General features: G+C 52.6%; 1 protein-coding gene across 1 annotated transcript; it reads left to right on the forward strand.

Moving 5' to 3' along the window:
• The first annotated feature begins 432 nt into the window (after nt 1-432).
• On the forward strand, nt 433-10,505 carry S1PR2 (sphingosine-1-phosphate receptor 2). Its single transcript, XM_003275731.4, has 2 exons — nt 433-559; nt 7,008-10,505. The coding sequence occupies exon 2, from the start codon at nt 7,050-7,052 to the stop codon at nt 8,109-8,111; it is 1,062 nt and encodes a 353-aa protein (XP_003275779.2). The 5' UTR covers nt 433-559; nt 7,008-7,049; the 3' UTR covers nt 8,112-10,505.
• Nucleotides 10,506-22,578: the final 12,073 nt, after the last annotated feature.

Below are 22,578 nucleotides of genomic sequence, written 5' to 3' on the forward strand. Positions count from 1 at the left end.
GACACACAGTAGGCTTAATGCCTATTTGCTGCGTTGACACCTAGTAGGTACTTCCAAGGCTCTTTGTTGAGTCAATAAAGGTGACCTCGTGTTTTCTTCCAAGTCCAGGGTCCCAGGGGTGAGCCCAGAGGTAACCTGGAGTTGAAGACAGTTGTTTCAGGTTGAGGCCACCTGGCCAGGAGTACTGTGACGTCACCAGGCTGCGTGACGTTTCGCGCCGGCCGGTTCTCACGGGTGGGGGCTGGGAGGGGCAGAGCGAGAGGTCGGGGGGCGGACAAAGGGCCCTCCGTGCAGCTCCTGTCGGCCCCCGCGTGCGCCCCGGCCAGCCGGCCAGCCACATCTGGAATTCATTGCAGCCGCCGCCGGAAAGGGGAGGAGAGGAGGGCGGGGCGAGCGGGGGGCAGAGGCGGCGGCTCTCCCCGCCCCCCATCTGTCCCTCGTCCCAGCCCCGGGACATAGCCGAGCCCGGCTGGCAACCCAGCTCCAGCCGCGGCCGCCCCGGGGAGGCAGACGCCAAGGCCCCTCCGGCCAGGGCCGGGAGCCGGGCCGGCCTAGCCAGGTGAGCGCGCGTGGCGACAGGGAGGCAGAAAGGGCGGGCCCTGGTTCCCTGAGGTCTCGGGATCCGAGCTGGGGGGCCCCAATCGGGGGGCTGGGGCGCGCACGCGCCGCCTGGGTTCCTGCTGCACGGAGCGGGTGGTCACAGTGCGCCCTCTCCAAGACTCCGGGCGGCCCCCACTGCCTCAGCCGCGAACCCCTAGACTGTGCTCCCCGCCTTTCTCAGCGGCAGGAAGTTGGCGCCGGGGAGAAGGCGGAATCCGAGCGCTTTCGACTGGAGTCTTTGGGAGGCAGGACGCCGTGCTCGGGGACCAGGGTCTTGGGGAGTGTGTTTGGGGGAGGGGTGCAGCACCCCTCCTGGCTGACTCCGGCTGAGCGAGGGCAAATGGATGTGCGCGCCGTGGAGCCTCCAAGCCAAGGGGCGGCACCCACGGGGAGGGCGGTCGCACGTCGGGCTTTCTGCCTCGGTTTCCCCAAGTTGTTTGCCTTCTCCGGTCCCCCCGCAGGGGGCGTGGCTTTGTTTTGTAAGGAAAGAGAAAGTGACTGCGTGGCTCAGGCGCCTCCTCTTTCAACTCCGGCTCAGGGATGGGTCGTGGATGAAGGCGCGCGTGGCGCGGACCCCGCGTGACCCCGAGCCGGGCGGAGCGTCGGAACTCGCCCCCTTCTCAGACACGGGTTGACTCACCCGGGGATTTCCACCCCCTCCTCTGTCTCTGTCCTTGTCAGATGCTTCGGGTGCCACGCGCTGAGCCCACGGTCCCCCTCGTGGGGCGACTCGGGCAGGCGCGGAACTCGCGGTGCAGCTGCTGCTGCGATCTGGTCCCCCACCCCCAGTCTTCCCAGAATCTCGAGGCGGGACCCCTGGCGGGACGGAGAGGAATCCTTCCAGTCCTGCTTGGAGACGTGGGGGTCCCGCGCGTGTGGCGGTCTCGGGGGCGGGGGGGAGAGGAGGCGTGGCTCCCGCGCGAGCGAGCGTGGATACCGCGCATTCCTAAGCCAGATAAGGAGGCCGAGAGTGCGGGCCAACACGGGGGCGGGGCCTGCTGCCATCTCCATGGAGACACGCTGGGCTTTGCCTGGTTGATGGTGGGCGATGGGGGCGCTGCCCGCGGACCAGAGGTGTCTCCAGGCTCCTTTGTTGTTGTTTAGGTCTGGGCTGAACTTAGGAGTTTCCACTCTTGGGAACCCACTAGCGTCTCCTTCGTTCGGTGGTTCTTTCATTCATTCATTCATTTGCCCATTCCACACGTTTTCTGAGTGTTTTATTTGTGCCAGGCATCCCTGTAGGGGCTGATAACTGACTTGCTCCCTGGCCTTAGGCATTGACTGTCTAGGTGGAAGCCAGACGGAAAAGGAAAACTATCATGATAGTTTCCCATAGTGGCAAGCGCTGTGCAGATAATAAAACAAGATTCTGTGATTAGAAAAGGCTTGGAGATGGCTGCTATTGTAGTCTGGGGGTCAGGGGAGTCCCCTCTGAGGAAGTGACCTTTAAATAGAAACCTGAAAGACAAAAGACAGTCATTCAAAGATTTGGGGAAAGGCCAGGCCGAGGTGGCTCACGCCTGTAATCCCAGCAGTTTCGGAGGCTTAGGCAGGTGAATTACCTGAAGTCAGGAGTTCCAGACCAGCCTGGCTAACATGGTGAAACCCCATCTCTACTAAAAATACAAAAATTAGCCAGGTGTGGTGGTGTGCACCTATAATCCCAGCTACTCAGGAGGCTGAGGCAGGAGAATCGCTTAAACTCAGGAGGCAGAGGTTGCGGTGAGCCGAGATCACACCTCTGCACTCCAGCCTGGGCAACAGAGTGAGACTCTGTTTCAAAAAAAAAAAAAAAAAAAAATTGAGAAAAAGTGTGTGCCCCAAGAAGAACAGCAGGGGTAAGGGCTTGGAGGTAGGGGTGGGGGTAGCATGGAGGAGGTTTAGTGTGGTTGGAGTGGAATGGCCCTGGGGGAGAGTGGGAGGAGGCTGGTCGGCAAGGGCCATGCTACTTGGGCTATAGGGAGCCATGGAAAAATTTGGAGTTGGGGAGTGACATGGAGTTACAAGTTTAAAAGCTCCCCCTGGCTGCTTAGTAGAGAATGGCAGGGTAGGGGGTCCTGACAACCACAGGGAAACCGAAAGGTAGGGTGGCTACCACGGGCTCCATGGGTGACCAGGGGGAACTGTAACCACAGGGCCTGCCTTTCTGGAACTGGGAGTGGGTGGAGAGGACCTTGGAAGCCACTGAGGCTTCCTCCATCCTTCCCCTCTCCTAATCTCCAGCCAAACAGTCGTCTGAGTCTATCTCTCTTCCCTTCCTTCCAAACCCCATCACTTGTCACTCCTGTTCCATTTCAGGCCTGGACATTCTATGTGAGCCCAGTGGCCTCTTTCTGAGCTTCTGAGAGTGAGTCAGGACGGACTTGGTGAAGGTGACCAGGAGACAGGCTCTGTGTCCTTCTTAAAATCTGGTAACCTTACACAGGGAGGGGACACGGGCTAGGCCACACCATCCACCTAGGGGGTGACTCTTCTGCCAGCTCCAACCTCAGTGCCCTGCTTCCTCTTTCTGGGAGGTGTCAACCACCTAAGTGCTCGCCTCAGTAAAGTCCTAGTGGTTAAGATGAGGCTTGGATAGAATGTGGGCCTCGGTTTCCCCTTCTCTAGGAGAGCTGCTTCTCCCTCTGTGAACGCCTTAGCCTCCCCGGGCTGCAGAAGGTGAGAGTGCAGCACCCCCAGTCTTCCTCTCAGGGAAGAAGACAGACTGCTTGGTTAGTCCCTGGGGTGCAAGGGCTGAACACATTTCATTTCGTTTTGTTTTGTTTTGAGACAGAGTCTCGCTCTGTCACCCAGGCTGGAGTGCAATGGGCGTGATCTTGGCTCACTGCAACCTCTGCCTTCCGGGTTCAAGCGATTCTCCTGCTTCAGTCTCCCAAGTAGCTGGGATCACAGGCGCACACTACCACGCTCGGCTAATTTTTTTTGTATTTTGAGTAGAGAGGGGGGTTTTACCATGTTGGCCAGGCTGGTTTCGAGCTCATGACCTCAGGTGATAGGCCCGCCTCGGCTTCCCAGAGTGCTGGGATTGCAGGCATGAACCACTGCGCCCAGCCTAAACACATTTCTTTTTTTTTTTTTTTTTTTTTTTTTTGAGACAGAGTCTCGCTGTCCCCCAGGCTGGAGTGCAGTGGCGCAATCTCAGCTCACTGCAGGCTCCGCCCCGCGGGGTTCACGCCATTCTCCTGCCTCAGCCTCCTGAGTAGCTGGGACTACAGGCGCCCGCCACCTCGCCCGGCTAATTTTTTGTATTTTTAGTAGAGACGGGGTTTCACTGTGATAGCCAGGATGGTCTCGATCTCCTGACCTCGTGATCTGCCCGCCTCGGCCTCCCAAAGTCTAAACACATTTCTTATTTCTCCAGGAAGCCACAGTAAATCTCTTGGTGAGCAGCAGAGGGGGCGGCTGCACTGCACAGCGCGCTTCCCAGGCCTGGAAAGGGACCTTGATTCTCACTTATGAACCCCAGGAGGGGCCCAGCAGGCCAGGGCAGCCTGGGGGCGTCTGGTCGGGGTGACCCAGCGGTCAGGCTGCGGTTCAAACTCCCCCTAGGGAGATCCACATAGCATTAACTCTATCCTTAGAAAGCCTGAGCTCCCATCGCCTATAAAGGACCCCATCAGTAGGGCTGGCCGTAGAGCGCCCCCAACTGGACCAATCAGAGGCAGAAGATGGAAAGTCTGGGCCAATAGGCAAATCGCTCAGTGCCCTTGGATTGAAAATGAGCCAATCAGGGCATGGGCTGTTTCTGGCCCGTCAGCTGTGTCTGATCCAGCCGCAGCCTGGGCCCAAGCCTGCCTGGGACTGGCTGCAGCATGCAGAGGGCATCAAGATGCCCGGGGCTCCGTCCAGCAAGGGAACAAGGGGCCTCTGTGTGGCTATCTGGGAGGGGCAGCAGTCCCCGGGGACGTGCACAAGCCCTTGTCTGTTCCCAAACTAGGACGGATGTCCCTCCGCCCTGGGGGAGCAGCTGCTTCTGTCCAGCCAGGGGCCAGGATGCCCCTTGGAGGGGGCGGCCAGGGACTGAGATGGCTGGGTGACTCCGGAAGCCTCCACCACTCCTGGGCTCAGGAGAACTGGCCTAACCAGACTTTTCTGGAACGGTGCACACAGTCCTTGCCAGATGTGTTTCTAGGGACCTGGGGAGGACTCCCCCTACTCTCCCCCCTCCCTCCCATTTAGCTACGGGCTGGAACTTCCTCTCCCTTCATGAAAGGCATACACTGCACTGGCTCCTCTGACACCCCCCTAACCCTACCCCCAAGCTGGGGGAAGGCCATGGTGTCTGCTTCTCATCCTCTCTGCTGAGGAGCGCCTCTCCCCGCCCCCTCCCCCCACGGCTCAGTTTTCCTTGGTGGGTGGCGATGGGGGGGGATGGGAGGGGGTAGGGGAAGGGATGGAAGGGGGTGGAGGGGAGGGATGGAAGGGGGTTAGGGGGGTGACTCAGGCTTTCATGGAACAAATGCCTTAGCCTCTCCTGGCGGGGCTGCACACCCCTCCACGGCTCACATGACTTCAGCAAAGCTGCCCCATCCTCCCAGCCAGGACCTCCCAGATGGGGTCTCTCCCATCCTGACTCCCCCCACATCCCGCCTTCCTCACACCGGATGTGACTGCAGAGTGAGGACTCCACCCTGTTTGTTCCAGGGGCCTCACATCTGGATTTCATCCTGGCTGGGGAGGGGGTGCCAGTGCCCTGCCCATCCCTGCAGGACCTTCTGTCCCAGGGCAGAGCTAGATGGTGCTGATGAGAACAGGCTGTTGGAGATCTCGTCTGGTTGGCTTACATCCCTTCCCTTCCCAAAGGATTGGAGGAAAGAGGGGAGCTAATAACATTTGGCAGTATTTGTTGAGTGCTTACTATGAGCTAAACGTGCCTCATGCGTCATTTAAAAGGATTTTCCCATCACCCCCATGAAGTGGGCTTTCTTCACTCCATTGCACAGCTAAGGAGGTTCAGGCTGAGACAGCGTCTAGGGACTTGCCCAGTGTTTCAGAGGTGGAATGGGAGCAAATTCTGGATTGCTTCCAAAGTCTGTGTCCTTGAAGATGGTGTGACCTCTGGGATGTTTGAACCTCAGGGCCGCCCTGGTGTCTCCCCAAGACCTTATCTTGGGAGCACCCGTGGCCTCAAGGCTTAGACCCAGCCTGAAATCCAGCGTTAGTGGGTGGTAATGAATGAGCAGGGCATGCAGCTATCAGTGGTGAGACTCTCCCTGACCCAGGTCAGCATGAGGCCGCAGGCGCCCGTGTGTTCCAGAAAAGAGACAAACCCTCCAGGACCTGTCTAGGGCTTGCTCTCTGGGTAGGTGGGCAAGGTTTCTGGAAGTCCACATTATATTTTTCATGCCATTTGGGGGAGCTTCTTTCCCTTTGAAAGCGTGTAGCTACTCAGGAGACTGAGGCAGGAGGATCACTTGAGCCCAGGAGTTGAGTCGACTGTGAGCTATGATCATGCCACTGCACTCCAGCCTGGGTGACAGAGCAAGACCCTGTCTCTAGAAAATAATAATGAAAATTAAAAGAGGCAAGATGTCATGGTTCACACCTGTAATCTCATTGCTTTGAGAGGCCAAGGAGAATTGCTTGAAGCCAGGAGTTCAGGACCAGCCTGGACAACACAGTGAGACCCAATCTCTAAAAAAAAAAAAAAATTAGCCAGGCAGCTGGGCCCGGTGGCTCACACTGGTAATCCCAGCGCTTTGAGAGGCCGAGGCAGGCGGATCATGAGGTCAGAAGTTTGAGACCATCCTGGCCAACATGGTGAAAACCCATCTCTACTAAAAAAAATTAGCTGGGCCTGGTGGCAGGTGCCTGTAATCCCAGCTACTCAGGAAGCTGAGGCAGGAGAATCACTTGAACCCAGGAGGAGGAGGTTGCAGTGAGCCAAGACTGCGCCACAGCACTCCAGCCTGGGCAACAGAGAGAGACTCTATCTCAAAAAAAAAAAAAAAAAAAAAAAAAAAATTAGCCAGGCATGGTGGCATGTGCTTGTAGCTGAAGCTGAGGTGGGAGGCTGAGGTGGGAGGATCACTTGAGCCCAGGAGTTCAAGGCTGCAGGGAGCTATGATTGCGCCACTGCACTCCAGCCTGAATGACAGAGAAAGACCTTGTCTTTAAAATATAGATAAATAAAATAAATAAGAAAGAGTGTGGCCTAGGGCTTATAGAGGCTGCAGAGCCAGTCTCTCTGGCCCTGCCGCTGGTTAAATTTGAGACTTTAGGAAAGTGAATTAACCTCTCTGGGTTTCCTGTCTGTAAGTGGGGATGATGATGATTCTGAATTCATGTGGCCCTTCCTCGAAGAGTAACAGAGCAGGAAATTGAATCTCAGCCCATCCAAGGCCAGAGCCCAGGTAGCTGCCACAGCTCTGACCTATTGTCTGTCTGTCTGTCTGTCTTCTCTGCAGTTCTGAGAGCCCCATGGCCCCAGCAGGCCTCTGAGCCCCACCATGGGCAGCTTGTACTCGGAGTACCTGAACCCCAACAAGGTCCAGGAACACTATAATTATACCAAGGAGACACTGGAAACGCAGGAGACGACCTCCCGCCAGGTGGCCTCGGCCTTCATTGTCATCCTCTGTTGCGCCATCGTGGTGGAAAACCTTCTGGTGCTCATTGCGGTGGCCCGAAACAGCAAGTTCCACTCGGCAATGTACCTGTTTCTAGGCAACCTGGCCGCCTCCGATCTACTGGCAGGTGTGGCCTTCGTAGCCAATACCTTGCTCTCTGGCTCTGTCACGCTGAGGCTGACGCCTGTGCAGTGGTTTGCCCGGGAGGGCTCTGCCTTCATCACGCTCTCGGCCTCTGTCTTCAGCCTCCTGGCCATCGCCATTGAGCGCCACGTGGCCATTGCCAAGGTCAAGCTGTACGGCAGCGACAAGAGCTGCCGCATGCTCCTGCTCATCGGGGCCTCGTGGCTCATCTCACTGGTCCTCGGTGGCCTGCCCATCCTTGGCTGGAACTGCCTGGGCCACCTCGAGGCCTGCTCCACTGTCCTGCCTCTCTACGCCAAGCATTACGTGCTGTGCGTGGTGACCATCTTCTCCATCATCCTGTTGGCCATCGTGGCGCTGTACGTGCGCATCTACTGCGTGGTGCGCTCAAGCCATGCTGATGTGGCCGGCCCGCAGACGCTAGCTCTGCTCAAGACAGTCACCATCGTGCTAGGCGTCTTTATCGTCTGCTGGCTGCCCGCCTTCAGCATCCTCCTTCTGGACTATGCCTGTCCCGTCCACTCCTGCCCGATCCTCTACAAAGCCCACTACTTTTTTGCCTTCGCCACCCTGAATTCGCTGCTGAACCCCGTCATCTACACGTGGCGCAGCCGGGACCTGCGGCGGGAGGTGCTTCGGCCGCTGCAGTGCTGGCGGCCGGGGGTGGGGGTGCAAGGACGGAGGCGGGGTGGGACCCCGGGCCACCACCTCCTGCCACTCCGCAGCTCCAGCTCCCTGGAGAGGGGCATGCACATGCCCACGTCGCCCACGTTTCTGGAGGGCAACACGGTGGTCTGAGGGTGGGGGTGGACCAACAACCAGGCCAGGGCAGAGGGGTTCACGGAGAGGCCACTGGGTGACCCCAGACAGAGATGCGGGGCTGCTGAGCCAGATGCCCCCGCCCCACAGACCTGGGTGATATTGCAAATATTTCACACCTGGAAAGGTCAGATAAGGCACTGACTAGTCACATAGCAGTGTTGCAGTGGGGTCCTGAGGGCCAGTCCAGTGGCTAGTGTGACCCCTTTAGAACTGGATCCTGGGGAGGCCAGGGCAGGGGACCTGTGAAGAGCCAGGGTGAGGGCAGGCAGCATTTAAGGGGAGCTCAGGGCAGGAGCACTTTACCACCTGGTACAAAGGATTTCTTTTTTTTTTTTTTTTGAGACAGAATCTTGCACTGCTGCCCAGGCTGGAGTGCAGTGGCGCGATCTCCGCTCACCACAAGCTCCGCCTCCTGGGTTCATGTCGTTCTCCTGCCTCAGCCTCCCGAGTAGCTGGGACTACAGGCGTCCACCACCACACCTGGCTAATTTTTTGTACTTTTAGTAGAGATGGGGTTTCACCATGTTAGCCAGGATGGTCTTGATCTCCTGACCTCGTGATCCACCCATCTCGGCCTCACAAAGTGCTGGGATTACAGGCATGAGCCACCGTACCCGGCCTTTTTTTTTTTTTTTTTTTTTTTTTGAGATGAAGTCTCGCTCTGTTGCCCAGGCTAGAGTGCAGTGGTGCAGTCTCAGCTCACTGCAACCTCTGCCTCCAAGATTCAAGGGATTCTCCTGCCTGAGCCTCCTGAGTAGCTGGGATTACAGGTGCCTACCACCATGCCCAGCTAATTTTTTTTTTGTATTTTTAGTAGAGACGGGGTTTCACCATGTTGGCCAGGCTGGTCTCGAACTCCTGACCTCATGATCTGCCCGTGTTGGCCTCCCAAAGCGTGGGATTACAGGCGTAAGCCACCTCACCTGGCGGTACAAAGAATTTCTACATTTTCTTCCCTGGCCCCTAGTCCTGCACCGATTTCTCCTTTTTGAATGTATTCCTCCTGCCACCTTCTCTGGGCAACTTCGTGCGACTACAGAACCATTGTCCCGAGGAGCTAGAGGCCTCTTCTCTGACCCTCCAGAGCCCAAATCCACAGCTTCCCCAAATTTCATCAGCTGCCACTTGACGACTTCTCCCCTTCTCTCTGAGGCCCGGAAACCACGGCTGGAGGTGGGGAGGGGACGGTGGCTGAGGTCCATTCCTCATCCTCAGACCTCATTGGTCAGTTGCACTATTTGGGGCACAGAAGAATCACCAAAACTGAGAAAAACGAGTTTGGGTGGCTGGGGGGGGCTTTGGGACTCTTAATGCAAGGCACAACTTGAGAAAATTTTGGGTGTGATGTTTGCACAGACACCCTCCTTTCAAAAACAGCCACCCCCCAAGCTATTCTCAGCCCCACACCTGCAGCCCCAGCTGAAGTACCAGGTCTCCTGAGCAAGGCAGAGAGAAGCCGTGAGCCTGAACCCCGCTGTGTCTTCTTTCAAGATTTTTTTTTTTTTTTGAGACAGTTTCAAGATTTTTGTTTTGTTTTTGAGATGGAGTCTCACCGTGTCACCCAGGCTGGAGTGGCAGTGGTTCAATCTCCGTTCACTGCCACCTCTACCTCCCGGGTTCAAGCGATTCTCCTGCTTCAGCCTCTCGAGTAGCTGGGATTACAGGCATCCACCACCATGTCTGGCTAATTTTTGTATTTTTAGTAGAGACAGGGTTTCACTATGTTGGCCAGGCTGGTCTCAAACTCCTGACCTCAAGTGATCCACCCGCCTCGGCCTCCCAAAGTGCTGGGATTACAGGCGTGAGCCACTATGCCCGGCCTTCTTCTTTCAAGTTATATTGAATGGAGCATGGGGGTGGTGGTGGCTAGGGACATTTCCTGGGGACACTCTCCCCTAACCTGCCCAGAAGGACTTCACAAAAACCTGTGGATAATGGAAGGGATGTTACGGTACAAACGTATATTTATGTGTGTGTGTGTGTGTGTGTGTGTGTGCGCGCGCTCGCGCGCGTGCACATAGGCGTGATGTCTGTGACCCTCCTCTCCTCATCACATTTCCCCCAGAATGAATGCTGTCCTGTCTGCTCATGTTTGTGTTGAAACTGCCAAAGTCGGGGAGCTCTGGTCCTGCCCAGACCCTTTTGGAATTGCTGGCCCATCCTCCCACTGGAGAGCTGGGGTGCAGCTCACCTTGGGGAAGGAAACCTCATGCCTCAGAGTAATTTCTTGTGAATGCAAAGCCTGGGGGAGCGGGTCTTTGCAGGGCAAGGAGCCAGTCAGGGGCTTGTTTCCCCTCATAGAGCTCCCCAGACGTGCCCCTGCAATGCCTGAAACCCAGACCTAGGCTAATAAACGGTTCAATTTCTGTTTCTGGTGGTTGGTGTGTCTTTTCAGGGAGCAATTTCCCCCAGAAGCGCCCCATGGCTGGGCTGGATGGAACAGGAAGGGGGGGCTGCTGCCTGAGTAACTCATCCTTTGCCAACCTTCCCATTCTGTGCTCCTGACACCCTTAACCTGGCCTGAGCCAGGAGAAAACAGAGGTCAACCGGGATCTTTCCCAGGGGCAACTCTCCAGCCCCTCCTAGGGATTAACTCTGCCTGGGATCTCCCTGCTTTCCCTGAAAGAGACAGCCTGGTGGGCACATACGTCCTCCCAATTGTATGTGCCTCCCGGGGAGCTGGAGAGATGGTTTGAGGGGGGTACAAAGAACCCAGATACCCACTCTTAGACACGGTGTTCCCAAAAGTAATGGCTGATCTTCACCGAGCACTTTCCAGGCATAAAGACTTGACTGCTCAGGAGGTGGAAGTTACTATAAACTCTTACAGAGGTGGGGTTCAGAGAGATCAAGCAAACTGCTCAGAGTCACACAGCGCTAGTCAGGGTAGCGCCTGTCTGGATTTGAACCCAAGCAGGCTGACTCTAGACCACACTGGATCCACCACTGGGCTAGAGAGAGGCCACTCAGCTGAGTGCAGTGGCTCACTCCTGTAATTCCAGCACTTTGGGAGGCTGAGGTGGGCAGGTCACTTGAGATCAGGAGTTCGAGACCAGCCTGCCAACACAGGGAAACCCTGTCTCTGCAAAAAATACAAAAATTAGGTGGGTGTGGTGGCGGGTGCCTGTAGTCCCAGCTACTCAGGAAGCTGAGGCAAGAGAATTGCTTGAATCCGGGAGGTGGAGGTTGCAGTGAGCCGAGATCACGGCACTGCACTCTAGCCTGGGCGACAGAGCGGAACAAAAAAAAGAGAGAGAGAGGCCACTCAGCTCCCTCTTTGCCATGGAAGGAGGAGCCACGAAGTTCATCAAGAACCAGGAGAAGCCAAGACAGGATGCAGCCTCGGGTGGGTCCCTCGGTGGGTTCCCTGGTGATACTCTTTTGTCTGCAGGCAGCCGGCTCAGTGGCTCCTTTGAAGACAAGTCTAGAGTTTTTTTGTTTGTTTGTTTGTTTTTTGAGACAGGGTCTTGCTCTGTTGCCCAGGCTGTAGTGCAGTTGGTGCCATCATGGTTCACTTCAGCCTCCCAAGTAGCTGGGACCACAGACATGCACCACCATGCCTGGCTAATTTTTTTTTTTTTTTTTGTGGAGAGGGGTTCTCCGTTTGTTGCCCAGGCTGGTCTCGAACTCCTGGGCTCAAGTGATCCTCCTGCCTCCACCTTGGCCTCCCAAAGTGCTGGGATTTCAGGCATGAACCCTTTGATGGGGGACCCTAGGCCCCCAAGCTGGAGCCCCACACAGCAACACCAGCTCAAAGACTAGAACAGCCAGTGGGAGAGAAGGCAGACCGCAGAGGCTGAGGGCCTGCAACCCCCATCGGAATTCCCCTTCTCTAGCAGTTGAGACAACAACCTCTGTTTGGAAACCTGAACCCTAGATGGGATGGGGGGTGGGGTGGGGGAAAAAGGCACAGGCCAGGCTGGAGTCAATAGATTTTCTCCAAGTACCCACAGGGTTCTCTATCTCCCCCTTCAGGACTCTGCTCAAATGCCACCTCCTCAGAAAGGAGTCACTTGCTTATTACCTGGCAGTATATATTATTAAGTTGGTGCAAAAGTCATTGCGGTTTTTGCCATCACCTTTAATGGCAAAATTTGCAATGACTTTTGCTATTTCTTTTAATGGCAAAAACCACAATGACTTTTTTTTTTTTTTGAGATGGAGTCTCGCTCTGTCACCCAGGCTAGAGTGTGGTGGCGTGATCTCGGCTCCCTGCAAACTCCGCCTCCCGGGTTCACGCCATTTTCCTGCCTCAGCCTCCCGAGTAGCTGGGACTACGAGTGCCCGCCACCATGCCTGGCTAATTTTTTGTATTTTTTTTAGTAGAGACAAGGTTTCACCGTGTTAGCCAGGATGGTCTCAATCTCCTGACCTTGTGATCCACCGACCTCGGCCCCTCAAAGTGCTGGGATTACAGGCGTGAGCCACCGCGCCCGGCCTACAATGACTTTTAATGGCAAAAACCGCAATGACTTTAGCACCAACCTAATATCTATCAATTTATCTGTCTCTACCCCCATTAAAATACAAGCACTGTGAATATAGGACTGCACCTGCCTTATTTACTAATGTATCTCCAGCGTTGTCTTTTTTTTTTTTTTTTTTTTTTGTGAAACAAGGTCTCACTCTGTTACCCAGGCTCGAGTGCAGTGGTGCAATCACAGCTCACTGCAGCCTCAACCTCCTGGGCTTATGGGCTCAGGTGATTCTTCCACCTCTGCCTTCCTAGTAGCTGGGATTATAAGCCTGCTAATTTTCTTTTTTTGTAGAGACAAGATTCTGCCATGTTGCCCAGGCTGGTCTTGAACTCCTAGGCTTAAGAGATCTGACTGCCCCAACCTCCCAAAGTGCTGAAATTACAGGTGTGAGCCACCTTGCCTGGCTATTTATAGCTCTCCAGCATTTTTTTTTTTTTTTTTTTTTGATACAGAGTTTGGCTCTGTCACCCAGGCTGGAGTGCAGTGACGTAATCACAGCTCACCACAGCCTTGACCTCCTGGGCTCAAGCCATCCTCCCACCTCAATCTCCCAAGTAAGTGGAACTACAGGTATGTGCCAACACACTGGCCTACTTTTTTGTATTGTTTGTAGAGACAGGGTTTCACCGTGTTGCCCAGGCTGGTCTCAAACTCCTGGGCTCAGTGCTTCTCCCACCTCAGCCTTCCAAAGTGCTGGGATTACAGGCGTGAGCCACCATGCCTGGCTATCTCTAACATCTTAAACACTACTTGGCATGTTCCCACCCCAGGGCCTTTGCACCTGCTGTTCCCTCTGCCTGGAATGCCTACACACAGTAGGTTCTCAATAAATACTTGTTGAATAAATAAAACAAAAGCAAATGATGGTCATTTCAGTGAGTGTTAAGTGCGAGGAAGAAAATAAAATAGGGCCGGGCGCGGTGGTTCGTGCCTGTAATCCCAGCACTTTGGGAGGCTGAGGCGGGCGGATCACCTGAGGTCAGGAGTTTGAAACCAGCCTGGCCAGCATGGTGAAACCTCATCTCTACTAAAAATACAAAATTAGCCGGGTGTGGTAGTGGGCACCTGTAATCCCAGCTACTCGGGAGGCTGAGGCTGGAGAATTGCTTGAACCTGGGAGCTGGAATTTGCAGTGAGAGTGCAAGATCGTGCCTTTGCACTCCAGCCTGGGCAACAAAAGCGAAACCCCACCTAGCAGAAAAAAAAAAAAGAGAAAAAAAAAAAGAAAAGAAAACAGGGCCAGGCACAGTGGCTCGTGCCTGTAATCCCAGCACTTTGGGAGGCCGAGGCGGGCGGATCACCTGAGGTCAGTTTTTTTTGTTTTGTTTTTGAGACAGAGTCTTGTTCTGTTGCCCAGGCTGGAGTGCAATGATGTGATCTCAACTCACTACAACCTCCACCTCCTGAGTTCAAGCAATTCTCCTGCCTCAGCCTCCTAAGTAGCTGGCATTACAGGTATGTGCCACCAAGCCTGGCTAATTTTTGCATTTATAGCAGAGACGGGGGTTTCACCATGTTGGTCAGGATGGTGTCGAACTCCTGGCCTCAAGTGATCCGCTTGCCTTGGCCTCCCAAAATGCTGGGATTACAGGCGTGAGCCACTGTCCCCAGCCAAGGTCAAGAGTTTGAAACCAGCCTGGCCAGCATGGTGAAACCCTATTTCTACTAAAAATACAAAATTAGGCCATGTTTTGGGATCACACCTGGGATCATGCCTGCAATCCCAGCACTTTGGGAGGCCGACGTGGGTGGATCATGAAGTCAGGAGTTCCAGACCAACCTGGCCAACATGGTGAAACCCTGTCTGTACTAAAAATACAAAAGTTAGCTGGGCGTGGTGGCGCGCGACTGTAGTCCCAGCTACTCAGGAGGCTGAGGCAGGAGAATTCTTGAACCCGGGGGATGGAGGTTGCAGTGAGCTGAGATTGCGCCACTGCACTCCAGCCTGGGCAACAGAGTGAGACTCTGTCTCAAAAAAAAAAAAAAATTAGCCAGGCGTGGTGGCGAGTGCCTGTAATCTCAGCTACTGGGGAGGCTGAGGCTGGAGAATTGCTTGAACCCAGGAGGCGGAGGTTGCAGTGAGCCAAGATTGTGCCTTTGCACTCCAGCCTGGGCAACAGGAGCGAAACTGCATCTCAAAAAAAATAAAAATAAAAATAAAAAAGGGGGGCATTTGTCCCTGTGACAGAACTGCTGCCGTCACCGCCGTGTCTAATATCTAATATAATAATATCTAATATCTAATATAATAAGGTCTCACCAGTGCCACCAGGCCTTGGGGAAGCCACAGCACGGCCCACTGGCCAGCCAGAACCCCACCCGTGCTGCCCCCCAGCCCCTGCAGATGGGGCCCTGCGCCTACAAGATCAGGCAGTTCCTGGACTGTTCGACCACTGAGAGTGACCTGTCCCTGTGTGAGGGCTTCAATGAGGCCCCGAAGCAGTGCAAGTACAACCATGGTCTGAGCTCCCTGCCTTGAAGACGTCGGTGCAGACTCGAGGGCCAGCCCTGCACCCACCTCTACCCCTCATCCACAGCCAGACCACAACACCAGATTGTACCTGGATAGCTGGGATTGGAAGTGAAGAGGAGGTTTCTCACCTCACAGATAACCCAAGACACAAATGTGCAATTAAAAGAGTTTGTTTTAGACCACAAAAACAAACAAAACAAAATAAAAAGAAAAAAAAGAAAAGAAAATAGTGCCAGGTGTGGTAGCTCACGCCTGTAATCCCAGCACTTTGGAATGCTGAGGCGAGTGGATCACCTGAGGTCAGGAGTTTGAAACCAGCCTGGCCAGCATGGTGAAACCCCATCTCTACTAAAAATACAAAATTAGCCAGGCGTGGTGGTGGGCGCCTGTAATCCCAGCTACTTGGGAGGCTGAGGCAGGAGAATTGCTGAACGTGGGAGGTGGAGGTTGCAGTGAGCCGCGATCATGCCATTGCACTCCAGCCTGGGCAACAAGAGCAAAACTCCATCTCAAAAAAAAAAAAGAAAAAAAGAAAAGAAAAGAAAAGAAGGCCGGGCGCGGTGGCTCACGCTGTAATCCCAGCACTTGGGGAAGCCGAGACAGGCAGATCACAAGGTCAGGAGATCGAGACCATCCTGGCTAACACGGTGAAACCCCGTCTCTACTAAAAATACAAAAAATTAGCCGGGCGTGGTGGTGGGTGCCTGTAGTCCCAGCTACTCAGAAGGCTGAGGCAGGAGAATGGCATGAATCTGGGAGGTGGAGCTTGCAGTGAGCCGAGATTGTGCCACTGCACTCCAGCCTGGGCGACAGAGCAAGATTCTGTTTCAAAAAAAAAAAAAAAAGAAAAGAAAATAGGGCCAGGCATAGTGGCTCATGCCTGTAATCTCAGCCCTTTGAGAGGCCAATGCAGGAGGATCACTTGGGGCCAGGAGTTTGAGATGAGCCTGGGTAACATAGTGAGACCCTATCTGTAAAAATAAGTAAATAAATACATATATACCCTGGTGTGGTGGTACGTGTCTATAGTCCTGGCCACTCTGGAGGCTGAGGTGGGAGGATTCTTTGAGCCTAGGTGACCGAGGCTGCAATGAACTGTGGTCATGCCACTGCACTCCAGCCTGGGCAACAGAGTGAGACCCTGTCTCAAAAAATAAAAAGTCTAATGTGTGCTCGTGTGCTGGGCACTGTTAGAATCATTTGACATCTGCAAACTTCTGGAATCCTCACAATAATCCTATAGAGTAGGTGCTATTGTCGGCTTTTTGACAGATGAAGAAACCGAGGCACAGAGAGGTTAAGTAATTCACCCAAGGTCAAGTAGCATGGGAGTCAAGCGGCCCGGATTGGAACCTAGGGAGTCACTGAAGACCACAGTCATACCTTCTTAAAATGTTTTTCAGCTGGGCGTGGTGGCTCACGTCTGTAATCCCAGCACTTTGGGAGGCCGAGGCGGGCAGATCACCTGAGGTTGGGAGTTCAAGACCATCCTGACCAACATAGAGAAACCCCGTCTTTACAAAATACAAAATACAAAATTAGCCAGGTGTGGTGGCACATGCCTGTAATCCCAGCTACTCGGGAGGCTGAGGCAGGAGAATTGCTTGAACCCAGGAGGCAGAGGTTGTGGTAAGCAGGAGATCATGCCATTGCACTCCAGCCTGGGCAAGAAGAGCAAAACTCCGTCTCAAAAAAAAAAATTATTTATTTATTTATTTTTGGAGATAGAGTCTCACTCTGTCGCCCAGGCTGGAGTGCAGTGGCAGTCTCGGCTCACGGCAACCTCCACCTCCCAGGTTCGAGAGTTTCTTCTGCCTCAGCTTCTCTAGTAGTGGTGATTACAGGCACGCACCACCAGGCCTAGCTAATTTTTTTTTGAAACAGAGTTTCACTCTTGTGGCCCAGGCTGGAGTGCAATGGTGCAGTCTTGGTTCACTGCAACCTCTGCCTCCCAGGTTCAAGCACTTCTCCCACCTCAGCCTTCCGAGTAGCTGGGATTACAGGCGTACACCATCATACCCAGCTAATTTTTTTGAGATAGAGTCTTGCACTGTCACCCAGGCTGGAGTGCATTGGTGCGATCTCGGCTCACTGCAACCTCCACCTCCCAGGTTCAAGAGATTCTCCTTGCCTCAGCCTCCCAAGTAGCTGGGATTACAGATGCCCGCCACCATGCCTGGCTAATTTTTTTGTATTTTTAGTGGAGACAGGGTTTCACCATGTTAGCCAGGATGGTCTCGAACTCCTGACCTCATGATCCACCCACCTTGGCCTCCCAAAGTGCTGGGATTACAGGCATGAGCCACTGTGCCAGGCCCACAATCATATCTGGTCCTCCCCAATATCCGGATCTGAAGATCCCGTTTGTTGATAGCTCTCAAATCTTGGAGCCCAAATTAAAGTGGTCCTTCCAGCAGGAAACACAAGATGACTTTCACCTCCTTTTTCCCCTAGGGAGGCTGTTGCCTAATAGGGACCAACAAAGGAATGACCTGGAAGAACCTGCTTAAATGCAAATTCTCAAGCTCTATGGTCAGAGATTCTGACTAAACAGGTCTGGAATGTACCTAGAAATGTGTGTTTCTTACCAGGAACCCCTAGTAATTAAAAAATATGTAGTCCTTGGCCGGGCACAGTGGCTCACGCCTGTAATCCCAGCACTTTGGGAAGCTGAGGCGGGTGGACCACCTGAGGTCAGGAGTTCAAGACCAGCCTGACAAACATGGAGAAACCCTGTCTCTACTAAAAATACAGAATTAGCCGGGCACGGTGGCGCATGCCTGTAATCCCAGCTACTTGGGAGGCTGAGGCAGGAGAATCACTTGAACTCTGGAGGCAGAGGTTGCGGTGAGTCAAGGCTGCACCATTGCACTCCAGCCTGGGCAACAAGAGCGAAACTCCGTCTCAAAAAAAAAAAAATGTAGTTTTTGCACTATATTCTGTTTTGTTGTTGTTTTGGAGACAGGGTCTCACTCTGTCACCCAGGCTGGAGTGCAGTAGTGCCATCTCGGCTCACCGCAGCCTCAACCTCCCAGGCTCAAGTGATTCTCTTGCCTCAGCCTCCTGAGAAGCTGGGACTGTAGGTGCTTGCCACCAAGCCTGGCTACTTTTTAAATTTTTTATTTGTAGAGATGGGCTTTTGCCATGTTCCCTAAGCTGGCCTCAAACTCCTGGGCTCAAGTGATCCTCCCACCTCGGCTTCCGAAAGTGCTGGGATTACAGGTGTGAGCCACTGTGCCTGGCCCTTGCACCATATTCTTAGAAGCATTCTCGGCTCCATAATTCAGAGCAGCACTGTCATGAGCGTTACAAATATGACTAATGTGAGGCAGGCAGGGACTGAATTTTACATATTATTAAATTTTAATTAACAGAAATCATTAGCTACAATATTGGGCAGCGCGATTCTAGATTTCATATTTCTAGTTTCTGCAGCCTCTGAGTAACTGAGCTCTTTTGATTAATATCTCAACAATTTTTCTTTTCTTTTTTTTTTTTTTTGAGACAGAGTCTCACACTGTTGCCTGGGCTGGAGTGCAATGGCGGCTCTCGGCTCACTGCAACCTCTGCCTCCCGAGTTCAAGTGATTATCCTGCTTCAGCCTCCTGAGTAGCTGGGGTTACAGGTGCCCACCATGCCTGGCTAATTTTTTTGTATTTTTATTGTATTTTTTGTAGAGACAGGGTTTTACTATGTTGGCCAGACTGGTCTCGAACTCCTGACCTTGTGATCCATCCATCTTGGCCTCCCAAAGTGCTGGGATTACAGGCATGAGCCACCTTTTTTTTTTTTTTTTTTTTTTTTTTTTAGAGACGGCGTTTTGCTCTTGTTGCCCAGGCTGGAGTGCAATGGTGCAGCCTTGGCTCACTGCAATGTAGTGAGCCAAAATGTAGCCAAAATGTAGGTCAGTTATTAGGCAGAATGTCTTTCAACTTGGGTTTTTCTGCTGTTTCCTTATGATTAGATTCAGGTTGTGCCTTTTTGGCAGGAAGACCCCAGCGTGTCTCTGCTATAAAGTTACTGCTTTCTGGTTTGTAATTATTAAGTTTCTTGTGGGGAGGTATGTTGAGACTCTATAAATATCCTGTTATTCATCCGACTTTCACTCTTTCAGCATTCATTTTTGCCTGATTCAATTATTATTCAAAGGATTTATTTTTTTTTTGAGACAGTGTCTCACTCTGTCGCCCAGGCTGGAGTACAATGGTGTGATCACAGCTCACTACAGCCTCGACCTCCCAGGCCCAAGGAATCCTCCTGCCTCAGCCCCTCAAGTAGCTGGGGCTACAGGTGCAAGCCACCATGTCTGGCTAATTTTTGTAAAGAAAGGTTTCGCCATGTTGCCTAGGCTGGTCTCCAACTCTTGGGCTCAAGCAATCCACCCACCTTGGCCTCCCCAAATTATGGGATTACAGGTGTCAGCCACCACACCCAGCCAGGCTCACTGGATATTTTGAAGCAAATCTGAGACCTCAAATAATTTCATTTGTAAATTTTTTATCTCTAAAAGGTAGCAACACTTTAAAAAAATGCTACAATACCTTTTTTGGGCAGGGTATGGTGGCTGACTCCTGTAATTCCAGCACTTTGGGTGGCTGAGGTGGGAAAATAGCTTGAGCACAGAGGTTGGAGGCCATCCTGGGCAACATGGTGAAACCCTGTGTCTACAAAAAAAAAAAAAAGCTGGGCATGGTGGCATGCACCTGTAGTGCCAGCTACTCAGGAGGCTGAGGGGGGAGGATTGCTTGAGCCCAGGAGGCAGAGGCTGCAGTGAGCAGAGATTGCACCCCTGCACTCCAGCCTGGGTGACAGAGTGAGACCCCCCATCTCAAAAGCAAAACAAAACAAAACCCAGAAAACCTTTCTGTAGAACCAAGGTCTCACTATGTTGCCCAGGCTGGTCTGGAACTCCTGGGCTCAAGCGATCCTTCTGCCTCAGCCTCCCAAAGTGCTAGGATTACAGGCATGAGCCACTGTGCCTGGCCTTTCTTTCCACTTTTCACTGATAACTAAGAATTATCCAGGGGTTCAGATGCCATCCGCCTGACCCTGCCTTTGTAAATTTCCCACTTGGCGTTTCCCTAAAGGTTTGATCATCCATGAATAACCATTGCCTGAAACTGTTGTTTCATTAGCAGTCTTCAAAGGGTTTCTGGCTGAGCGTGGTGTGGCCCACGTCTGTAATTCCAGTGCTCTAGGAGGCTCAGGCGGGAAGATCGCTTGAGGCCAGGAATTCGAGACTAGCCTGGGCAACACAGTGAGACACCCACAGCTCTACAAAAAATCTTAAGAATTAGTTGGGCATAGTAGCATGCACCTATAGTCCCAGCTACTCAGGAGGGCAAAGCAGGAGGATCGCTTGAACCTAGGAGTTGGAGGATGCAGTGAGCTATAATGCCACCTCTGCACTCCAGCCTGGACAACAGAGTGAGACTGCCTCTCTAAAATCAAACAAACAAACAAAAAACCTACAAATGGTTTCTAAACTGTCTCTCCATCCTCATATCTAGCCATTTTTTCCCATTTGTCTACAAAGCTGACATACTTGCCCAAAATTCAGACACCCAATACCACCGCCTTCCCCCCTTTTTTGGACAGATTTAACTATTCTCGGATAAGAAATTCAAAGAAAGCAATACCACCACCCTTCCTTGAATGTCTTATCCAAGAATAGACAAATCTGTCCAAAAAAGGGAAATGAAGTGGGTCGGATGTGATTCATTGTTGTCGGCAATTGTGGCAGCGTAACTGTTAAAAGTGCATACTATCAAGTTAGGAAAAGCAGATTTGAATCTCACATCCAACACTCAACAACCCAAGTAGCCTTTGGGGATGGCACATGACAACTGTCAGCTGGCCTCATCTATAAAATGAGTATGTTACTTTATTTTTTTTGAGATGGAGTCTCACTCTGTCTCCCAGGCTGGAGTGCAGTGGCGCGATCTCGGCTCACTGCAACCTCCGCCTCCCAGGTTCAAGCAATTCTCCTGCCTCAGCCTCCCCAGGAGCTGCGATTACAGGTGCCCACCACCACGTCCTGCTAATTTTTGTATTTTTAGTAGAGACGGGGTTTCATCATGTAGCCAGGCTGGTCTCAAACTCCTGGCTTCAAGTGATCCACCTGCCTCGTGATCCACCCCGCCTCGGCCTCCCAAAGTGCTGAGATTACAGGCGTGAGCCACTGCACCCAGCTCATTACTTTTAATAGCAAAGATCGCAATTACCTTTGCACCAACTAATGATCCCCAACCTGCAGATTGCTTTTGGAGAATCAGCTGTGGTTAATTGGTGGTCTTTTCCAGGAAGGAGTCTCCTCACGTGACATCCCTCCGGCTTAATTTAAGGCCAGGGCAGGCCTAGCTTTTATTCCTGCTCACCGCGGTGTAGACAGGGAAACTTCCTTTGCAGTTCAGGAGCAGACGCTGTGTATTTTCACGTCATTCTCCAGGAGGTGGGCAAGTCTCTGGCCTGTAACTGGCATTTTTTCTCTAGGGCTTGTGGCTGTCATGGACAATGGCCATGTCATGGACCCTGGCAGGCTGAAGGAAGCTGGGAAGAGTTGAGGGAGGAAGGCGGGGTGTAAGTGGCCTGGAAAGAAGGAAGGAAGCCCAAGTTTGAAGTGGGTGAGAAAAATGAATATAAGTGCCTTGGTAATTTCTATCAACAGAATTACACAGTATGTACCCTCCTATGACTGGTTTCTTTCATGCAGTGTAAGGTTTTTGAAATTCACGTTTTTTTGTTTCTCTGTTTGTTTTTTAAAAGATAGGGTATTGCTCTGTTGCCCAGGCTGGAGTACAGTGGCATAATCATAGCTCACTGCAGCCTTTATCTCCAGGGCTCAAGCAATCCTCCCACCTCAGCTTCCCGAGTAGCTGAGACCACAGGCGTGTGCCACCATGCCCAGCTAACTAAAATTTTGATTTTTTAAATTTTTTTTGCTGGGTGCAGTGTCTCATGTCTGTAATCTCAACACTTTGGGATTACAAAAAAAAAAAAAAATTAGCTGGGTGTGGTGGTGCATGCCTGTAGTCTCAGCTACTACTTGGGAGCCTGAGGCAGGGGGATTGCTTGAGCCTGGGAGGTTGAGGCTGCAGTGAGCTACGATCACATCACTACACACCAGCCTGGGTGACAGAGCAAGACCCTGCCTCTAAAAAAGAAAGTTTATGACCCCTGTGTATAATATTCCATGTGAATAAGTAACTATTTATCTGTTCCATTATTGTTCATGTGGTCTTCAGCTTTTGGCTATTGTGAGTAAACTATTATGAACATTTCTTGTTCATGTCAATTGGTAGATACATACACTCATTCCAGGCATGGGATTGGTGGGTCCTGGGCAGCAGCAGACTTGGCTTTAGCAAATGTTGCCAAATCATTTTCCAAAGTGGCTATACCATTTGAGACTTCCTCTAGCAACATAGAAGAGTTCTGGTTTTGCCAACACTTGAAAAATTTTTTTTTCATTTGTGTGTGTGCGTGTAAGGGT

The sequence above is a fragment of the Nomascus leucogenys genome, chromosome 10 (assembly GCF_006542625.1).
Source record: "Nomascus leucogenys isolate Asia chromosome 10, Asia_NLE_v1, whole genome shotgun sequence".
NCBI lineage: Eukaryota > Metazoa > Chordata > Mammalia > Primates > Hylobatidae > Nomascus > Nomascus leucogenys.